This window comes from Oryzias latipes, chromosome 1 (assembly GCF_002234675.1).
Source record: "Oryzias latipes chromosome 1, ASM223467v1".
Taxonomy (NCBI): domain Eukaryota; kingdom Metazoa; phylum Chordata; class Actinopteri; order Beloniformes; family Adrianichthyidae; genus Oryzias; species Oryzias latipes.
Window position 1 is genome coordinate 1,944,764 of NC_019859.2, and position 19,017 is coordinate 1,963,780.

At 41.0% G+C, this 19,017-nt stretch overlaps 1 protein-coding gene across 1 annotated transcript; it reads right to left on the reverse strand.

Moving 5' to 3' along the window:
• Positions 1–529: 529 nt before the first annotated feature.
• Positions 530–18,995, reverse strand: LOC101164620 (B-cell receptor CD22-like). The gene is made up of 10 exons (XM_023957515.1): positions 18,831–18,995; positions 16,275–16,628; positions 14,196–14,426; positions 9,682–9,879; positions 3,859–4,113; positions 3,510–3,773; positions 2,994–3,075; positions 1,571–1,625; positions 1,011–1,225; positions 530–929 (listed from the first exon to the last, which is right to left on the reverse strand). The coding sequence occupies exons 1-9, from the start codon at positions 18,883–18,885 to the stop codon at positions 1,049–1,051; spliced, it is 1,671 nt and encodes a 556-aa protein (XP_023813283.1). The 5' UTR covers positions 18,886–18,995; the 3' UTR covers positions 530–929; positions 1,011–1,048.
• Between the last annotated feature and the right edge of the window lie 22 nt (positions 18,996–19,017).

The window sequence follows — 19,017 nt, forward strand, 5'->3', positions numbered from 1 at the left end:
AACATAGAAAATATAATAGAACCCCTGTAATGCATGATGAAAAGATCAAAGAAAAAAAGCTTGTCCGCGGTGCGTCCGAAGGAGGACCGCAGAAGGCGGAAGTACTGCTACGTAGTCCTGAGAAGCTGTGTGGTTTTGACTTGTGATCAGTTCTTTATATAGCCAGCAGAGGGCGCTCTGCCACAGTGCTACTGAAAACGTTTTAAATTATTTCTACTTTAATTTGTAGATTTATATATTTGTATTTTCTGCACTTTATATCACATTTATGTAGCTGTAGGAGCATTAATATTTCATTTTGAAAATTATTTAACTATTTAGATTACCTGAGCAGCACAACAGACTGACAGCATTATGAGAGCAATTAAGAAGAATGTTTGTGTTTAGTTCACCGGTTGGTTGATTAGCAGGCCAAAGTGGTTTGTAAGTGTATTCTTTTGTGCATTATTTGTGTGAAGGTATGTAATTCATTTGCTATAGTTATTCAATACTTTTGTTTGCTATTTCTACGATGTTGATGCAGAATAAAGTCTGATGAAAACTCTAATGACCAAGCCGGCACAACAATAATGGCAGATTTTTCTGTTTGTAATGACCTAATACAAAGAAATCATCCTAGGAAAACATGTTTAACTGAAAGTGATTTTATAAAAAACAGGTTCTGCTGCTTATGTTGGATTGTTGTGTTTTTGATGAATAATTTAAGAGAAAAAGTGACCAAGCTGAGAATCTTCTTGCATCAAATTCTTTATTTTTTTTGCTTTCTTCTATAAGAAATTGTAACATTTTTAAAATATTGAACTAAACCAAAGCAAACATGTCAATAACAGCAGAAGGTGAAGGTAAATCTGATTTTCCTTCATCAGGATGAGACTTTGTTGACGGTGCTGTAAAGAGAAAAATCCTCTGAATGTTCAGCTTCTGTTGTTCTGTAAGATATAGTAAATAAAGTTTAATTAATTTGCCAGTTTCTAAAGAAAATAAACCTTGTTTTCATGAAAATTGCTCACTTTTTAGCTTCAGCAGATTTCTTGAATCCAACTGCAGATTATTCAACAGAGTTGTCCTCTGGTCTCTGTCTGGGTTTGGGATTTCTCCTGATGTTGGAGTACAGACATTCCTCCTGGTTCTTAGAGAAATGGATGCTGCTGTAATGAAGCTCAAGCTGCTCTTCTGCTGCTTCTGTTTCTGCAGATGGACTGTTGATGTCTGGACTCGTGTTGAGCTGCAGGACGAGAAGATCCACAAACTCACACCTTCCCCACCTGGACTTCAACTCTCATCTTTATTAGGCTGTTTGCTGTGAAATCATCTCTTTTAAATCAGAATCTCTTCAAACCTTTTTGACTGGGAAATAAACATGGTTCAATGACCCTTTTTTTAAAGGATACATTATTTTAGATATTCCCTTAAGGACCTGCTACTTCATATGATGTTAATGTTTGTTCATCTCTAGCTTCTGCTGCATGCAGACAAATAGAGATGAGTTGCACATCTGTATTTGTGGGCTCTCTGGTGGATGCTGTCTGACTGAAGGACGCCTCACAAAGACAAAGCTAACCTTTCTTACCTGACTTCTGTTGGCAGGTCTCTTCTCCCACTGCTCTGTGACACGCCTGTTTTTTCTGGTTTGGACAGTCAAAAATGGAAAAAGTCATTTAGGCTGCATTTACACTGCAGGTCTTGATTCCCAAATCCGATTTTCTGACTATTTCCATTTTTTTTGAAGACCCGCTTACATCATCTTTTAAAGGTGACCCGTATCCGATTTTTGCATTTACACTATACAATGCTGAAACTAAGGACTACGTAGCAGCATTTCCGTCGTCCGCAGACCTGAGCACTGACCGCACGGATTTAAAAAATGATGAGCGAGCAGGTCCTTAATAATAATCTTAACAGTAATAAAAGCACATTTAGAAGATGCGTGTTGGTCCAAACGCCCCCCCCCCTTCCTCTTTTTGTTGTGTTTTTTGTGTGACTGCGGTTGTCATGGAGGCAACGCAGCGACGGAAGGAGGCGTCGCCTTGGACTGAGGTGAAGTTAGTTTTAGATTGGATATTCAACAGACATTCAGCGCGGATCTCCAGTGGGGTCTTTTAGGGACCGTCAACAAATTAACAAGTGCATGAGAATTTTTTCAATAGCTCCAAAACTACCTGACCCAAAGAGATGAAACCTATGCCGAATTGTTGTACGGACATCCCAACATCAGACACAGCCTTGGGCGCTCCTGGATGAGGCAGGAGAGGGGATGTGCGGGAGAGGACAAAGGAGGGCTGCTTGGCCGGCTTATGTGGTCTCTCTGAGTTTTGAATGAGGAAGTGTTTGCAGACGTTGTGTTGTAATAACAGTTTGATCCAAGCAAAGAAATAAACGGCTTCTGGCCTGTTCCAGAGCAACGGTGTCCCACTTGATTAGTCACCGTTTGTGTCCTGACCGAGACCAGACCGGATATAACAGCGGTTTCCGACTACAGTCTGAAGCCAGAGGCTGAAAGGTAACACGCTGATGGGGCTCCAGCTGTCCTCCAACAGCAAAATCAGCCCACAAAAGCACCTTAATAAGTCATGTGATGTCAGTTGGTGGTGTCCTGAGTTGACGTCACTGACGTGCGACTCACATTTACTGGGAATATCCGATTTATTTCCACATATGAATGAGGCCTAAATCCGATCTGAGAAAATCGGAATCCATGCGCTTTTGTCCTGCTTACACGTTCACCGGTCATATCCGATCTGTGCCACATGAGAGGAAAAAAATCGGAATTGGGTCACTTGAGCCATGCAGTGTAAACGCCAGGCTGCATTTACACTGCATGATTCAAGTGACCCAAGTGAACGTGTAAGCAGGACAAAAACGCGTAAGCAGTCGTCCAAAGATCGGATATGGTCAGAAAATCTGATTTGGGCATCAAGACCTGCAGTGTAAATCGGCCTAAAAGACGCATGAATGTAAACTTCAGTCCAAACAGTTACTAAATAGTTCTTTACCTGATCCAAAGAAAGGCAGGGATAAAGACAAACAACAAAACAGCAAATGTGGTCGTTGCAGCTGCTGCTGATTTCCATGAACCTGGAAAGACAAAAGAAAACTCTGAAAACCTAAAGTTACATGAACGGGGTTGTTGACATACAGGTGCAGGATTTGTGGGTTAAAAAATGAGAAATCTGTGACACACCTGCATCTCGCCTACCAGACCCTTTCTTACCCCCACAGGGTGTATAAGTGCTCACTATGACCTGTTGCCTGCAGCATGTCTGTAGTAAAATCTGCATCAACATTTTCTCTATGGGTTGACCAAGCGGTCTACGACCTTGATATATTTGGGCCACCTGTGTGCTCTGTACAGGTCTGAACGTTCTTCCACAGACAGCCTGTATTCACCTGTAAGGACACTTGGAACTGAGGCCTTATATGGATTAAGGATGTTGTCATTTGCAGAGATTATGTCAGAAGAGACACATTTTTGAAAAGAACCATCAGTTTGTCCAGAAGAATGAACCAACCTGTTTCTGCTTCAATCAGATGTAAACTGGAGTTCAGACTTCCTCTTCTGTTCTCTGCTTCACAGTAATAAAAGCCGCTGTGTTCAGCTCTGAAATCACTGATGGTCCAGATTGGTCCAGATGTTTTTGGTGAGTCTTCATCCTTCTTGTACCAGGTGTAGTTAGCTGCTGGGTTAGCATCACTGCTGCAGGTCAGAGTCACTGAACTGCCCTCCAGGACCTCAGCAGAGGGACTCACAGACACAGAGGAGGTTTCTGGAGGATCTGGACATAAAAATTCAAGTAATTTACTGAAGGTCAAACATCAGAAAGGTCGGAAGATTTATTCTGGTTCCTTTGTTGGACTCACATTCAACATTTATGAAGACGTGGTCAGATGCTGCTTCTCCAAGTTCATTCTCAGCTACACAGTGGTATTTTCTGGAGTCAGAACGCTGGATGGACCTGAGGATCAGACTTGGATCCTTACGGAGCAGAGTTTGGTTGTTTTTGTACCATCTGAATTTAGCTGCTGGGTTAGCATCACAGCTGCAGGTCAGAGTCACTGAACTGCCCTCCATAATCTCAGTCAGACTCATGGATACAGAAACGGACTTTGGAGCATCTGGAAGACAAAAAATGAAGCTCATGAAGGTTCACAGACAATAAACCAGAGGGAAACATCTGTACTGGTGGAGCTTTTGGAGCATCTGAGAACATGCATCCATGTACATACATACAAGCATGTAAAGAGATATACAACTAAGAGGTAACATGTCACACAAAGATGAGAGTCAAGCAGCTTTAAACACTTTGGGTCTGTCTCTATGTTAACTGCTGCTTGGTGGTCCTCAGTTCTTCAGGCTCCTTCTCCTCCTGCAGCATCTGGTTTACTTGAATCATTCAAGAAAAACTGCATTCTGATTCTGATTTCTGGAGAGATCAACTTCCCGTCTGCTTCCACAGTTCCTCTGAGCCAGAGCCCAACCCTGGTCCTGTGATTCCACCAACCTCCTGTTTTAGTTGATGGAACTATTCTTGCAGCTATTTTTTTTTACTGAACTCTTTGATTATTTGTTGTCAATCAAGACTTGGATTCTCCTGATCCAACTTAAACTCACCACCATTTGCTTTCAAGCCAGTTTACATGAAAACTGATTGATGTCTGAATGCTTCAGATTTTAGATTATTTAAAATAAACATAATAATCAGAATTTATTTTTAATGAGATATTTCAAGTTTTCTGATGAAACTAATCAAAGTTAAATTCAGGATTAATCATTTAACACTGGAGCTTTAGCTCAAGGGTTGACATTCTTTCAATTATTGTAACTAAAACTATTTACACAAATAACATAATTCCAGCTGATTTTCAAGCAGAGAAAATGAGCTTTTCCTTTCTATTCGACACATGACTAACTCAATGTGTTGTATACTGATATAGTTTCAATTTGAAAATTCAATTTTCTCCATGTCAGATTAATCTGATTCACGTTGATCATGTAAACAGTCTAGAGTTACGTCAAAGAGTGTTTGTTATTTAAGACGTCCACTGCGACATCTTTGATGTTAAAGGGTTAACACGGCTATACTTCTTCACAGATTTCCCACCATAAGTACACTTGTTTATCAGTTTTTTTCTATACGTCAGAGAAAGTATAGTGGATAAAGTAGACTAGGTGTGACATGGTCACAGAAATGGTCACAGGTCCTTTTAAGGAAGTCAAAGTTTAGACTTGAAAGTTCAGCTGTTTTCAAATTAAGTCTTAAAACTTAATTATAAAAAGAATGTATTATTTTTACCCTGTGGTTAGGGGGGTCGTAAAGAATACTACCAACGTATTCCCTGCGTGTCGTAAAAGGCGACTAAAAGGGACGGAGCGAGAGGACTGGGAATCCTCTCCCCTGTAACTACATTCCTAATTACGGACAGGGCAGAGTTGGGAAGGGGAGATTACCTCCCCAAACCCTTAAGATTGGGTCTTTGAATGTGCGGGGGTGTAGTACAGACGGAAGCAAAAGAGATCTGATTGGAAGGATGTTTGGAAGGAGGGAAATGAGCGTGTTAGCACTGAGTGAGACAAAGATGAAAGGGAAGGGTGAGTGTGTGTTTGGAAGTGTGAGTGGGAGAATGTCTGGTGTAGAGAGCGGGAGAGCAAGAGAAGGTGTGGCTTTGCTGGTGAGCTGTGAGGTGAGACGATGTGTGGTTGAATGGAAGGAGGTTTCACCAAGACTGATATGGGTGAAAGTGAAATTTCGGAAGGAGCTGTGGGTGTTCGTGAGTGCATATGGTCCTGGCAGTGAGAGGAATGAAGAGGAGAGAGTGACCTTCTGGAACGACTTGGATGAGTGCTTGCAAGGATTTGGAGCAAATGTGAATGTAGTGCTGATGGGAGATCTGAATGCTAGAGTGGGTGATGAGAAAATTGAGGGTGTTGTTGGCGTGCATGGTGTTCCTGGAAAGAATGATAATGGTGAGAGACTGATAGGAATGTGCACTGAAAGAGAGATGGTGATTGGGAATACATGGTTCAGAAAGAAAGAGATCCATAAGTATACGTGGGTGAGGCAGAGTGGTGGAAGAGTGATTGACAAAGCACTGATGGATTATGTGGTGGTTTCAAAGGTTGCATGTAGTAGATTGCTGGATGTAAGTGTGAGGAGGGGAGAGTGTGGAGGTATGACTGATCACTATTTGATGGAAGGAAGGTTGCGTGTGGGTATGCTATGGGTGAGATCGAGAAAGAGTGGGGAGGCAAGAAAAGTTCTGAGAGTGAGTGTTTTGAAGAACAGAGAGAAAATGTGTGAGTATCAGAAGGAATTAGGTGGCAAGTGGAATATGGTGAAGGAGCAAATGGTTGTTGGAGTGGAGGAAGAATGGCAACAGTTCAAGAGTGCAGTGGTTGGAAGTGCAGAGGAAGTGTGTGGTGTGAGACGTGTTGGGGGTGGTCTAAGAAAGGGAAGTGAATGGTGGTGCGAGGATGTAAGGTTGGCTGTAGCTGAGAAGAGATGTGCGTACGAAGTATGGCTACAGAGAAAGGACAGGGAGTCATATGAGTGTTATAAGGAGAAGAAAAGGGATGCTAAGAGAGCTGTGCGTGAGGCAAGAGCGGCTGCGGACGAAAGGTGGGGCAGACAGTTGACTGATAATTTTCGTGAGAACAAGAAAATGTTTTGGAAGGAGGTGAAGAGGGTGCGAAAGGGAGTGTCGGGGAGGGAGGAGAAAGTGAAAACAGAGGATGGAAGGATGTTGAATGAGGGGAATGCAGTAAGAAAAAGATGGGCAGAGTATTTCGAGAGGCTGCTGAATGTGGAGGAAGATCGGGATGCTGTGATTGGGATGGATGGAAGGGAAAGTAGACTGAATGTATTAGAAGAGTTGAATGAAGCGTTGATTACGGGAGACGAAGTTGTGCAAGCTGTGGGAAAGTTGAAAGTAGGAAAGGCTGCAGATGTGGATGGGTGTGCTGTGGAATGCCTGAAGTGTGGTGGAGCGATCGTGATTGAGTGGTTAGTGAGATTGTTGAATGTGTGTTTTGCAAATGGGCAGGTGCCGCTTGATTGGATGAGTGCGTGTGTGGTTCCCCTGTACAAGGGTAAGGGTGATAAGTATGAATGTGGTAATTTTAGGGGTATTAGTCTGTTGAGTGTTGTAGGCAAAGTGTATGGGAGAGTGCTGATTAATAGGGTAGTGGAGGGGACTGAGTGTATGATTGGTGAAGAGCAGTGTGGTTTCAGGAGAGGTAGAGGGTGTGTGGATCAGGTGTTTGTTGTGAGACAGGTGTGTGAAAAGTTTTTGGCTAAGGGGAGGGAGGTGCTTTGGGCATTCATGGATTTAGAGAAGGCGTATGATAGGATTGATAGAGAGGCGTTGTGGGTGGTGTTGAGTATGTATGGTAGATTGTTGGAAGGTGTGAAGAGTTTTTATAGAAACAGTAGAGCGTGTGTGAGAGTGGGAAATAGCATGAGTGAGTGGTTTCCTGTGAGGGTTGGTCTGCGTCAGGGATGCGTGATGTCTCCGTGGTTGTTTAACATGTATATGGATGGTGTGGTAAAAGAGGTGAATGAAAGGGTGTCGGGTACGGGTGTGAGCATGGTGAATACTGCGAATGGAGTGTGAATCAGTTGCTGTTTGCAGATGATACTGCACTAGTGGCTGACTCAGAAGAGAACTTGGCACGTCTGGTTGAGGAGTTTGGAAGGGTGTGCGACAGAAGGAAGTTGAGAGTGAATGTGGAAAAGAGTAAGGTGATGAGGTGTACGAGGTTAAAGGGTGAACGTAGATTGAATGTGGCATTAAATGGGGAGCTGTTGGAAGAGGTAGAGTGTTTTCAGTATTTGGGGTCGTGTGTCTGTGTGGATGGTGGAATGGGGGGAGAGGTAGAGTTTAGAATGAATGAAGTACGAAAGATATGGGGGGTAATGAAGAGAGTGTTTGAATGTAGGTCACTGGGAAAGGATGCAAAAAGGAGATTGTATGAGGGTGTGGTGGTGCCTGCAGCGTTATATGGGGCTGAAACATGGAGTCTGAAAGTGGCGGAAAAGAGGAAGCTGAATGTAGTTGAGATGAGATGTTTGAGGAGTATGTGTGGTGTGATGCGTATGGATCGTGTGAGAAATGAAGTTATCCGAGAGAGAACTGGTGTGACGCGAGAGTTGGCTGAAAGAGCAGAGCAAAAGGCACTGGGATGGTTTGGACATGTTGAAAGAATGGAAAGGGAGCGATTGGTGAAAAGGGTATACGAATCTGATGTGAGTGGAGTGAGAATGAGAGGAAGACCGCGAATGGGATGGGCAGAGGGTGTAAGAAGAGCGTTGAATGCAAGAGGGATGACTGTGGTGCAGGGGAGAGAGGCTGCTCGGGACAGGGATGGGTGGCGAGAGTTTGTGTATGAATGAATGGATGGGTGTGGGAGAGGTCTGGTCTTGGGATGAAGCGGCAAGGGGAAACCAGCCTTGGCTGAGGCCCTGCTGTGGAGGTGCCCACACTGGGCTGTGCAGCTGACCCTGGTGCAGTGTGGTGTGGCTTAGACCAGGCCTTAGACCAGTCGCACGCACATACGCACACACACACTCACACACTGAAGGAGGAGGGTTTGGGGAAGAGACAGAGGGAGCTAAAATTGTGTGCCCTGTATAGGCTACCCCACCTTGGTGGGACACAGCCTTGGTAAATAAAAAAAAAAAAAAAAAAAAAAATTTTTACAGATTGAAATTTTGCCATTTTATATAACAACAAGTCATCATACTATAACACACAAAGCATCATTTTCTTTAGATCTGACACCAACCTCCTTGAGATAAAGAAAGTGGGAAAAATTCCATTTTTTCCAAAGTCTTTAATCTCAAATCCTTAAAGTTAAATCCTGAGTCAAGTTTCAAATTCATGAAACTTAAACGTGATTCAAGTCTAAGTCTCAGGTTGAAATTCTCGTCTCTCCATGATCACAGAAAACAAACCACAGACTTGAGCTCACTTGACTCTTTTTGTATGACCTGAATAGCACACAACCTTTTCTGGGCCACAGACCGGTTTAACGTCAGATGGTATTTTCAATCAATGTCCTTAGAAAAGTGTGCAGGGTGCGACTTATACTCAGGTGCGACTTATAGTATATTTGATGTTTTGTTTAAAGCAAAAATAGGCTGATATATTTGTTGTCAGTTTGGTCATAATATTCTCCCAAAAGTGTAACTTATATGTATTTTCTTCTCTATTATGCATCTTTTTGCTGCTGCAACTAAAACTCCAGAGCAACTTATTATCCAATAATACAATATATTTTTGTCAGAGAAAAAGCTAAGAAAGGTTTCAGATAACTGTCATCATTTTTGCAGAATTCTGTCAGTTCAATAGTATTAATTTATAACGGGGTGGGATTATATAAATTCGCTTCCTTCCACTCCCTTTCAAGCAATATTTATTAATATGTCTAATTATCCTAAGTTTGATTAGTTACTGTATGAATGTATAACTGATGATTATATTGCTATTGTGTATTATTTCTACTTAATTGCTTGAAATAAACCATTTCAAATCAAATCAATTTAATTTAAAAACTTTAAAGGAACTGTGAATCATGATTTGTTTCTGTGTTTTTTAAGCATAAAGTTTACATTCAATAAGTTTGTTTAATAAGCAAACTGCTTTTGACAGAGGCGATGACAGAAGACACTGTTGATTTGGACTTACAGACTTCAGGTGAGCGGTGACCCTGGTAAGAACAGGAGTAGGAGGCTTCAGGAGAAACAGGTTTTCTGTAATAATCAGAAGTTTCTCCCTGAACTTCCTGTCCATTCATGAACCACACAAAGGAAAGGTGATGCCGAGGAAAACAGCTGCTGTGACAAACCAGCTCCAGTCCAGACCGGATCACCTGCACACGAGGACCTGACAACACAAAGAACATCATGGATAAAATATACTTTGACAACTGTAACTAAAATGTAGAGTAATGACAGGTTTGTGTTCATCTGTACCAACAACAGTTAGAGTTGTTCCAGGGAAATCTCTGCCCCACCATGTTGTTTTAAACCGATACTCATCTGCATCACTGTCTGTCAGGTCACTGATGGTCAGACTTGATTGATATTGATCATTTTTAACTTGAAACCGATTTTCAGATGAATCATGTCCTCCAGTGTTCTGGTAGTAGTGCTGCTGACCACGAACACTGAACCAGTAATCTGATGAATCTGAGCTTTCACTTTGAAAAGAACAAGAAATGGTCACTGTTGATCCTCTGAAGGCACAGATGCTTCTTTCAGTGGGCCGTACACACCGGGACGAATTTCGCGCGCGATATTCGCCGACGTTTGACGCCTCGTGACTAAACAAATGGCACCAAAAACTCTACGACCAATGAGAATGGCGCTTTTGCACACGTTTCTGGAGCTTCTGAAGTTACAGTAAAACACAACTTGGGGGCGCTCAAACACAAAACTGTCTTGCTGCGCACACAAACGTCACGGCGCAGAAGATATACGCCAAGTAGCGTCAACACTGCCGTGGAGGAATAAAGGCCCGTACACACCGGGACGAATATTCGCCAGGCGTTATTCGCCAGCGTTTTTCGCCACGTTTTTTGTGTTCACACCCAGGCGATTTTCGCTGACGATGAGCCGAGCGGACATGCAATTTCATTCCCTGACATTAGATGGCGCTTAATGTAAAACAGAAATACTCCTGTACACAAGGTGGCGCTGCGCAACTTTACGCTTCTTAAAGTCGCTTTTCGCTCAGAAGAAGAGAGCAAGTATTTACGCGCTTGTCAGAATCATACAAATAAAACATGAATATTTCAAGCACCAGTAGCTCCAGTTCCAGGGATGAAGAAATTATTGTTCTGTTGAATGATGAAAGACGCCGATTTTGGGTACATCCCATAGTTACGAGAAGAGAAGAACATGGGGAGTTTTATCGACTGGTACAAGAGCTGAAAATGTATCATGAGTGTTTTCGGGGATATTTTAGAATGTCCGTCATTATTTCTTTGCAGCAGTGTAGACGCTACTCGGCGTCTATCTTCTTCGCTGGTATTTGTGCTCAGAAAGGCAGTTTTGTGTTTGAGCGACCTCAAGTTGTGTTTTACTGTAACTTCAGAAGCTCCAGACACGTGTGCAAAAGCGCCATTCTCATTGGTCGTAGAGTTTTTGATGCGGCACGTCAAACCAAAAAAACGAACCCGAGGCATTTTTTTTTAAAAAGTGACGCTTTGACGCGTGGCGTTTTTTCGCGTTGGTGTGCACACTCACATTGGTGCCCTTTGTTTAGTCACGAGGCGTTAAATCACCGTGTCCCTGTAACCGAGGTGTAATCAACTAGACCAACGATTGGCTGAAAAGCATGCTGGGAAACGTGACGTACTGCTATTGTTGTTATGCTACGAGCTAATGGTAAGTGCATTAGGCGAAGCAGGCAGCTTAATATGATATTTTTCAGATTTTCATCGAGACAATTACCGATCGACCATTCTTGCTTTTATTTTTACCCCTATTGAATGCTCACAGAGACACGGAAGTAGCGGCAGGAAGCGGCTTTTGCAGCAAGATGACTGAGGGCGTACCACAGATCATCATCATAAGATAAGATAAGATAAAGATAAAGATACTTTATTGATCCCAGCTTGGGAAATTCAGTTGTTGCAGCGTCCGCGTTAGGCTCAAGATACAAACATACACACAATAGATGACAGAGAACCAGAACAATCAATCAGAAAGAAACATCAGTGAATTAGAACAGTCGTATTGCGTACCACATCAGGAGAGAGAAAATAGACGGACCATAAATGACTTTATCTATTGCACATGGATGACAAGTTATAGAGTCCAATGGAGTGAGGTATGAAAGATCTCCTGAAGCGGTTGGTGTGACAGCGAAGCTGCCTTAGTCTGTTGGAGAAGGAGCTCCGCTGACCATCCAGTGATGGAGAGGATGCTCAGGATTATCCATGATGGATACAAGCTTATTTAAAGTCCTCCTCTCCATCACTGATTCAAATGTGTCCATTTTGCAACCAATTACAGAGCCAGCTCTTCGGATCAGTTTGTTCAGTCTATTACTGTCCCTAGCAGATATGCTGCCCCCCCAGCAAACCACCGAGAAGAACCTTTTACCACAACTGGTAAAAGGACCTTAGCCTCCTCAGGAAATGGAGTCTGCTGCTGGCCTTCTTATACACAGCAGTGCTGTTGCTCTTCCAGCTCAGTCTGTTGTCGATGGTTACTCCCAAGTACATGTACTCCTCTACCTCTGCCACATCTCTGCCAAAGATGCTGAGAGGCTGGGAAGCTGGTGGTTTCTTCCTGAAGTCCATCGTCATCTCTCTGGTCTTTTCCACATTGAGCAGCAGGTGGTTTGCTCTGGCCCATCTCACAAATTTATCCACAAGATCCCTGTACTCCTCCTCCCGCACACCATTAATGCAGCAGATAACCGCGGAGTCATCAGAAAATTTCTGAATATGGAATGACTCTGAGTTGTACTGGAAGTCACTGGTGTACAAAGTGAACAGGAAGGGAGAGAGCACAGTTCCTTGTGGGGCCCTCACACTGCTTGTCACCACGTCAGACAGGACACCGCCCAACCAGACAAACTGCGGCCTGTCTGACAAGTAGTCAATGATCCAGGAGACCAAGGCGCTCATGTGAATGAACGTGAATACGATGGATGCTTTTGTGCTTTTTAAAATAAATAAATCTGTTCTCTAAACATCCTCCGTGTCTTCAATGCAATGTAATGAGACACACACAGATAGAAATGTGAAGGTATCTGCTGTAAATCTATGACGTAAATTAATAACAGGTTCAATGATCGGCTAGTTAGTTAGCATGTAGCCTAATAGCCTTCGAATGTAAAGCGACTGACTGCTAAAGTTAATAAAAGACAAGTCCTGAATATTATTATTCCTATTGGACCCTAAACTACAATATCAGCTGTCTGACAACAGACCAGCCAGTTGCCCAAATGCCGGCATACATCAGAGAGCTCTGCGGCGGAGCTAGTAGTAGCCTAGCAGGAGCTATCGTATGACAAAGCAGCCTAGTTATCATAAATCTTTTGATATTTTTCTTATATTCATTGAGAAAGTAATAAAGTGATCATTTTTGTTTTTCATGTTCCTTTTTTGAACGAATGGGGGTCACAGAGACACGGAAGTTACAGCTGAAAGCGGCTTTTGCCGGCGTACAAAGAGCATATCCGCGTGAATGACTTATGACGTGAATAATTATTGCGTTCGAACGGATTAATTATTGCGTTCGAACGACATAATTATTGCGTTCGCACGAGTTAATCATTTCGAGGGAACGGAATAGTATCTTGTAGGAATGGAATAGTATTTCGTGCGAACGACATAATAACCTGTGGGAACAAGATATATTTTTATATCTTAATGTCAGGACACGGGCTCCGTACACATTAAATGAGCCCAGCAGCTATTTTTCATCTGCTGTCATTGGACAGATGTCAAAAATTGTCTCCCTCCAAAGCAAAAGATATACAATAAAAATACAAATGTGAGGCAACCAATGAAAATACTGATCGATAAAAAATACATTGTAAAAAATAAAATCAATATAAAATACATAATTGCATAGATTATATAAATCAGGAAGTACCAAATGTCGCAGCTCCTCTTAGGAAATGTAACATTGTTGCCCAAAGGAACAAACCTCCAATTATTATCATGTTAAAAAGTCTAAATTATACCAATGTTTTATCTGGTTTCTAAATCTTTTACCGTTATTTACTAAAAAAGACAATTTGGAAGGGAAAGATTCTTTTTTTAAATTAATATTTTCTCCAATTTTTGCATGCATAGGGACTTGTCTCTTTGATTGACAGGTGGGTGGAGCCAGCAGAGCTCCAAATATTTTTCACACCTGATGGTCATTTTCTGCGCGTTGTTGAATTGGACAGATTTAACTCAGATCAAAACACTCACACAGTTTTTGGCTTCATTTTGTGTTGCAGAATTCAGTGGATGAGTTAAAAGTTCATCTGTCCAACATAAATAGTTTGTAATAAAAAGTAATGTCCATAGTTTGAGTTTATCTTTATGTTAACCCTCTCCCTTTGAATAAGGGGGTATATATAAAAATATAAAACATTTGATGCATTCTTCTGGTTCAGGCCCAAGATGAGACAAATGTTTGACACCCTGATTTAACAGAATGTAGTTAGAATGAGACTGTAAGTGAACTTACACACAGCAGGAGAGTGGAAAGACTCGTGTCCTCTTACAGCACAGGAAACACTGTCTGCAGCGTAAAGGTAGGTTGAGTACTTTTGTTGTGATCCAGCCGTTGTTATTTCACCATTTATGTACCACACGTAGGAAGAATGAGGAAGAACACAACTGCTGTGGCATGTAAGCTCAAACCGTGCACATGGATAACTCTGGCACTCCCTCTTTCTTTGACTCAGCACTTGGAGATCTGGAAAAATACAGAAAATCAGAAACAGTTAATATTAAACCCTAAATTCTGGATAACATGACACACAAACCAAAATTCTGTTCCAAACAGAATTAAGAAAGGAAAAAAATAAAATAAAAGATCTTAGACTAAATGGATAACCCATGAGTAGAACCCAGGTTCCACATTTAACTCTGTTCTCTGACTCCTTTAAACGTTGCATCATCATCATGAACTCCAGCTTCATCCAGCTTCACTTTGACCACCTCTCCAGGTAGAAGTGGGAGAGGTGAGTTCAAGCGTTAGTTCAGCTGAACGAGGTCATGTGTGACAGATTTTACCAATCACCATGGAAACTGTTCCAACCTGCTGTTCCAGCATTGACTGAGCTGGACTGCCCCTAGTGGCTGTTATTGGTATGGCGTCTCTTCAGATCTAAAGATGGGTCAGCCTGATTCAGAATTTGGTTTGGACTCTTCTCTCTGCAATATTGTTGGACTGAAGGTTATGTCTTCAAAAACTTCCTAACACCATGAATCTGGGTCATCACCAGGTTCTTCTGGACCAAGTTCAAGCAAAGCTTCTTTTCTCCATGAGAGAACTTTAGTTTTCATCCAAAGACCAGGAAGATTGTTTAACCACAGAAGTTTCTGGAAGTTTTCTTGGAACATTTGTGGTTAAAATGGAGAAAAAATTGATCCTGTGGTGTCTGACCAAGATTTCTCAACTCTTTCTGAATATTTAATGAAGGAATTGATGAGGATGATGATCATTTCCAAATCCACCTTGTAGTTAGAATAAATGAAGAATAAATGTCTAATTATGATTAGTTTGTCAGTGAGTAAAAAAAAATGGCCTAAAGAAAATAGAATTTATTTGGAATACAATTACATTTTTGAAATTGAAGGATTACTGTCATTTTTTTATTGCAAACTTTGAAAATAATCAGGAAAGTTATTAGAGAAAGTCACCTTAAAGTTATGAGATCACATATAATTACATTTCTCATGTGCTGTGGTGCATTTCTGGATGAATACAACCAGAAATTGTTTGGAGGCGCTGACACAGAAAAAAAAATGTTTTCATTAATCAGTGAATCAGAGGCAAGACTGTCCATGCAGGAAACTGGGTTTGGTGGCAGAAAATTATGCATTTAATAAATAAACCTAAACAGGACAAAATCTGTGGAGACACAAAAAGCAGATGACCTGACAATGTAGAACCAAAACCAGACACTTCTACTCACTGCAGAGAATTTAAAGACAGCTGATGATTTGCATGAACCTGGAGTGACTGATAGAGGACAGAATATGATCAAAAACACAACTGAAAAACTGAACTAAACTGCAGAATCCTCCCAGCAACAGATAACTTTAAATATTATAAATAATTTCAGCATTCTGGGGATGAAAGTTGTTGGAAATGTGTGTTTAAAATATTATCATCTGGATTCAACTTGATTTGTGTTGATTATGTCTGCAGCACATTGAGCCAAAATAAATAACCTTCAGTGTTTTAATGCTTCAACGTCTTCCAAGTCTGTGATAAAGTGAACAAGCTCATGTTGACAATAATTAGTTTACATAAAAAAATGACAATTGTATCATAATGGAGTAGTTATTAGTCGTTTCCTTAATTTTTATTTTATTTATGGAGTGAGTGTACCTGCAATAGTCGTGGACAAACCTCAACTTAATCTTTGTTTGCAAAGTTAAGCCATGAAAGACAGGTAACAAAAATCTGCTGCAGCAGGAGGCTGCATGAAATCTATCTGTGTGCAAGTCCATTTACAGAAACAAAAAATTATATAAAAAAAGGTAAAGTAATGTTTATGGCAAACTTTTCATTGAAACTCAAAAAACTGTTTACCTGTTACAGTCAGAGAGACTCCTGGTTTACCGGTGAAACTCCCATCAGGTTGGTTTGTCTCAAACCTGAACTTGTACTGAGCAAAGTCATTCAGTCTCAGACCACTGATCCTCAGTGAGCAGTTCTGTTCAGAACAGCGATATGTGACTCTGCCTGCATAGTCAGGATCTTCTCTCAGGTCCAGTGGGTTTTTGTCCTTCAGTTTAGCATACCAGAATTCTCTCTGAACAACAGTTTTCTTGTAACTTATCCTGGGTGGGTATGTGTAGGTGCAGGATATTTCCACTGTGGATCCTTCAAAGGCACAGATGTGTTTGGAGGCGTATTCCACTCCCCATGTTTGACTATGAATCCCTGAAAAAGATTAGAAACCAGAATCACTTTGAAGCAGAAAAAACATTAAAAACATTTTAATTTAACTGCAGTTGATGCAGAAAATGTTCTGACTGATTTATTGCTGATAGACATTCCAGTCAAATGTATGGAAACACTGCAGGGACTGTCTTTTTATTTGTCCTTGTAATTAATGTTTAATGGTGTGATATGTATCAGTAATGTTTTTATCTTGTTATTTTATTATTATTATAATTAATTTAATTAATTTTTATTAACCATTGTTAATTTTTCGTATACTGCTTCTTAACGTCTGTATTCTGTGTTCTCCTTTATTATTTATGGGACTATGATCATGAAATAAATTATAGCGAGCAATGAGCACTGAGCAGTCGGGGGGGGGGGGGGGGGGGGGGGTGTCACAGTAAGAAGGCCCCTAGTTCAGAACACCCATGGCGGACCTTTCTGTGTGGAGTTTGCATGTTCTCCCCGTGCATGCGTGGGTTTTCTCCAGGTACCTCAGCTTCCTCCCACCGTCCAAAAACATGCTTTGTAGGTTAATTGGTTATTCTGAAGCAGGACTGGCCAACCTAAACCTACTCTAAGTTATCTGTAGGTGTGACTGTGAGTGTGCATGGGTGTGTGATTGTGGTCCTGCAACAGACTGGAGACCTGTCCAGGGTGGCCCCTGCCTTCACCCACAAGTGGCAGAGATAGGCTCCAGCAGCCCCGTGACCCCGAAAGGGACAAAACAGATTAGAAGATAAAAAATAAAAAAGAATATCTAAACCAACAGAATCATTGTCATCTGTTATTCTTTTAGTGTTTAAGTATAAAGTATTATTTTTTCAATACACCAAAACTTGTAAAACAAACACCAAAATCTTAGCAGAAGTTTCCAGAAATGCTACAGCGTTGAGCGTTGTCATGGTTACAGCTCTGACCTTCTGTCACGCTTTGAGATGAATAAAGAGAGAGGGGAGAGATGGTAAAAATGGAACAACTGTGGGTCAGAAAAAGTGAAGTAACTGCAGTTATTCAGTTGTTCATCATCAGTTTGTTACAGAGAATCCAGACAGAAAACTACAAACTAATGTGATGAACTGCTGAAGACCAACAAGATCCCAGTCTGATCAGAGCTTTTAGAGAAACACTTCTGCTCTGAAAAACTCCTCTTTTCTCTCTGTCTTTAAAGGTTTTTATGTTTCCTTAATACATTTATTAACTTTGAGTCTTTTACATATAATATACTACATATAATTGTTTATTTCAGCTTACTGTAATAACAGAATGAAACGAAACAAGTATTTTTTTCTTCCATCTAATTTTAATCAACTCTCAATTTATTTGCTTACAAAATCACTTTTTTTTTAAAAAAAAATCAACTTTTTAATTTATTTTATTCAGAAGTTACTGAAATCTTTCACTAATAGACAGAAATAAAGATCCTTGTGTTTCTGTAGATTGTTGCAGATTTTTGTTTTGCAGAGTGAACTCACAAACTTCAGGACTACGGTGCATCCCATAATATCTCAGAGTACAAGAGATCCTGTCTGTGGAAGAAGTCCAGTTTCTGAACGTAAATGTCTGACTGGTTTTAGACGGAATTGTTGATCTGGTTTCTTCTCTGCTTATGAAAACTGTTTATTGAAGCATTTTAGTCTCAAGCTCATCACTCAGAGTCAGAATGTGAGTTCTGAGGAGAAAATCACCAACTTTAGGATGAATGAACATTTGGTTATAATAGAAAGAATTGATCGTTTTGTATTTTCTGTTCAACTTTAAATGAATTCTAAATCGGTTCAGTTTCTGCATAAAGCTTCAGTTCACAACCACATTTGACTCAAGGTTGTACACAAAAGACAGTTACAGTTTTAACAATCCAATTATTCCAACATAATACAAAGTGTATTTTGGTAAAATCCTTAAGTAACAGATTAAAATGAAGCATTTAGTGAGTGTAGTGAGAAAATAGAAGATGACAGTGTAGAGAAAAACACCCAAACCTGCAGCATCCATCCCTCCCTCCATCCATTCATCCATCCGTCCATCCATCCATCCATCCGTCCATCCATTCACCATCCATCCATCCATTCACCATCCATCCATCCGTCCATCCATCCATCCATCCATCCATCCATCCATCCATCCATCATCCATCCATCCATATCTGCTTCCAGGTTTCTTTAGGTCTCAGCAGCATTAAGGTTGTTAGATTTTTACCTGCAAACCAGCAAAGAACAACAACAAATCCTCTCAGTGCTGCAGTCAGACTCATGGCGTCTCCTCTCTCTGGGTTCCTTTCTTCACAGAGTTCATGAGCTGCAGAAAGAGTTTCAGAGAAAGAGTGCTGCTTTCCATCCTGTAAATGGAGAGGAGGAGTTTGCAGAAGTTACTCTTCCTCTTTCCA

What these genes read in the sequence shown, in the direction of transcription:
- LOC101164620 (XM_023957515.1), bottom strand. Translation starts at nt 18,885, where the DNA reads ATGAGTCTGACTGCAGCACTGAGAGGATTTGTTGTTGTTCTTTGCTGG. An exon ending in CGTCTTCATAAATGTTGAAT is followed by an intron (nt 3,774 to 3,858) that starts GTGAGTCCAACA and finishes TTTTATGTCCAG; the next exon opens with ATCCTCCAGAAACCTCCTCT. An exon ending in CCTGCCTTTCTTTGGATCAG is followed by an intron (nt 1,626 to 2,993) that starts GTAAAGAACTAT and finishes TGTCCAAACCAG; the next exon opens with AAAAAACAGGCGTGTCACAG.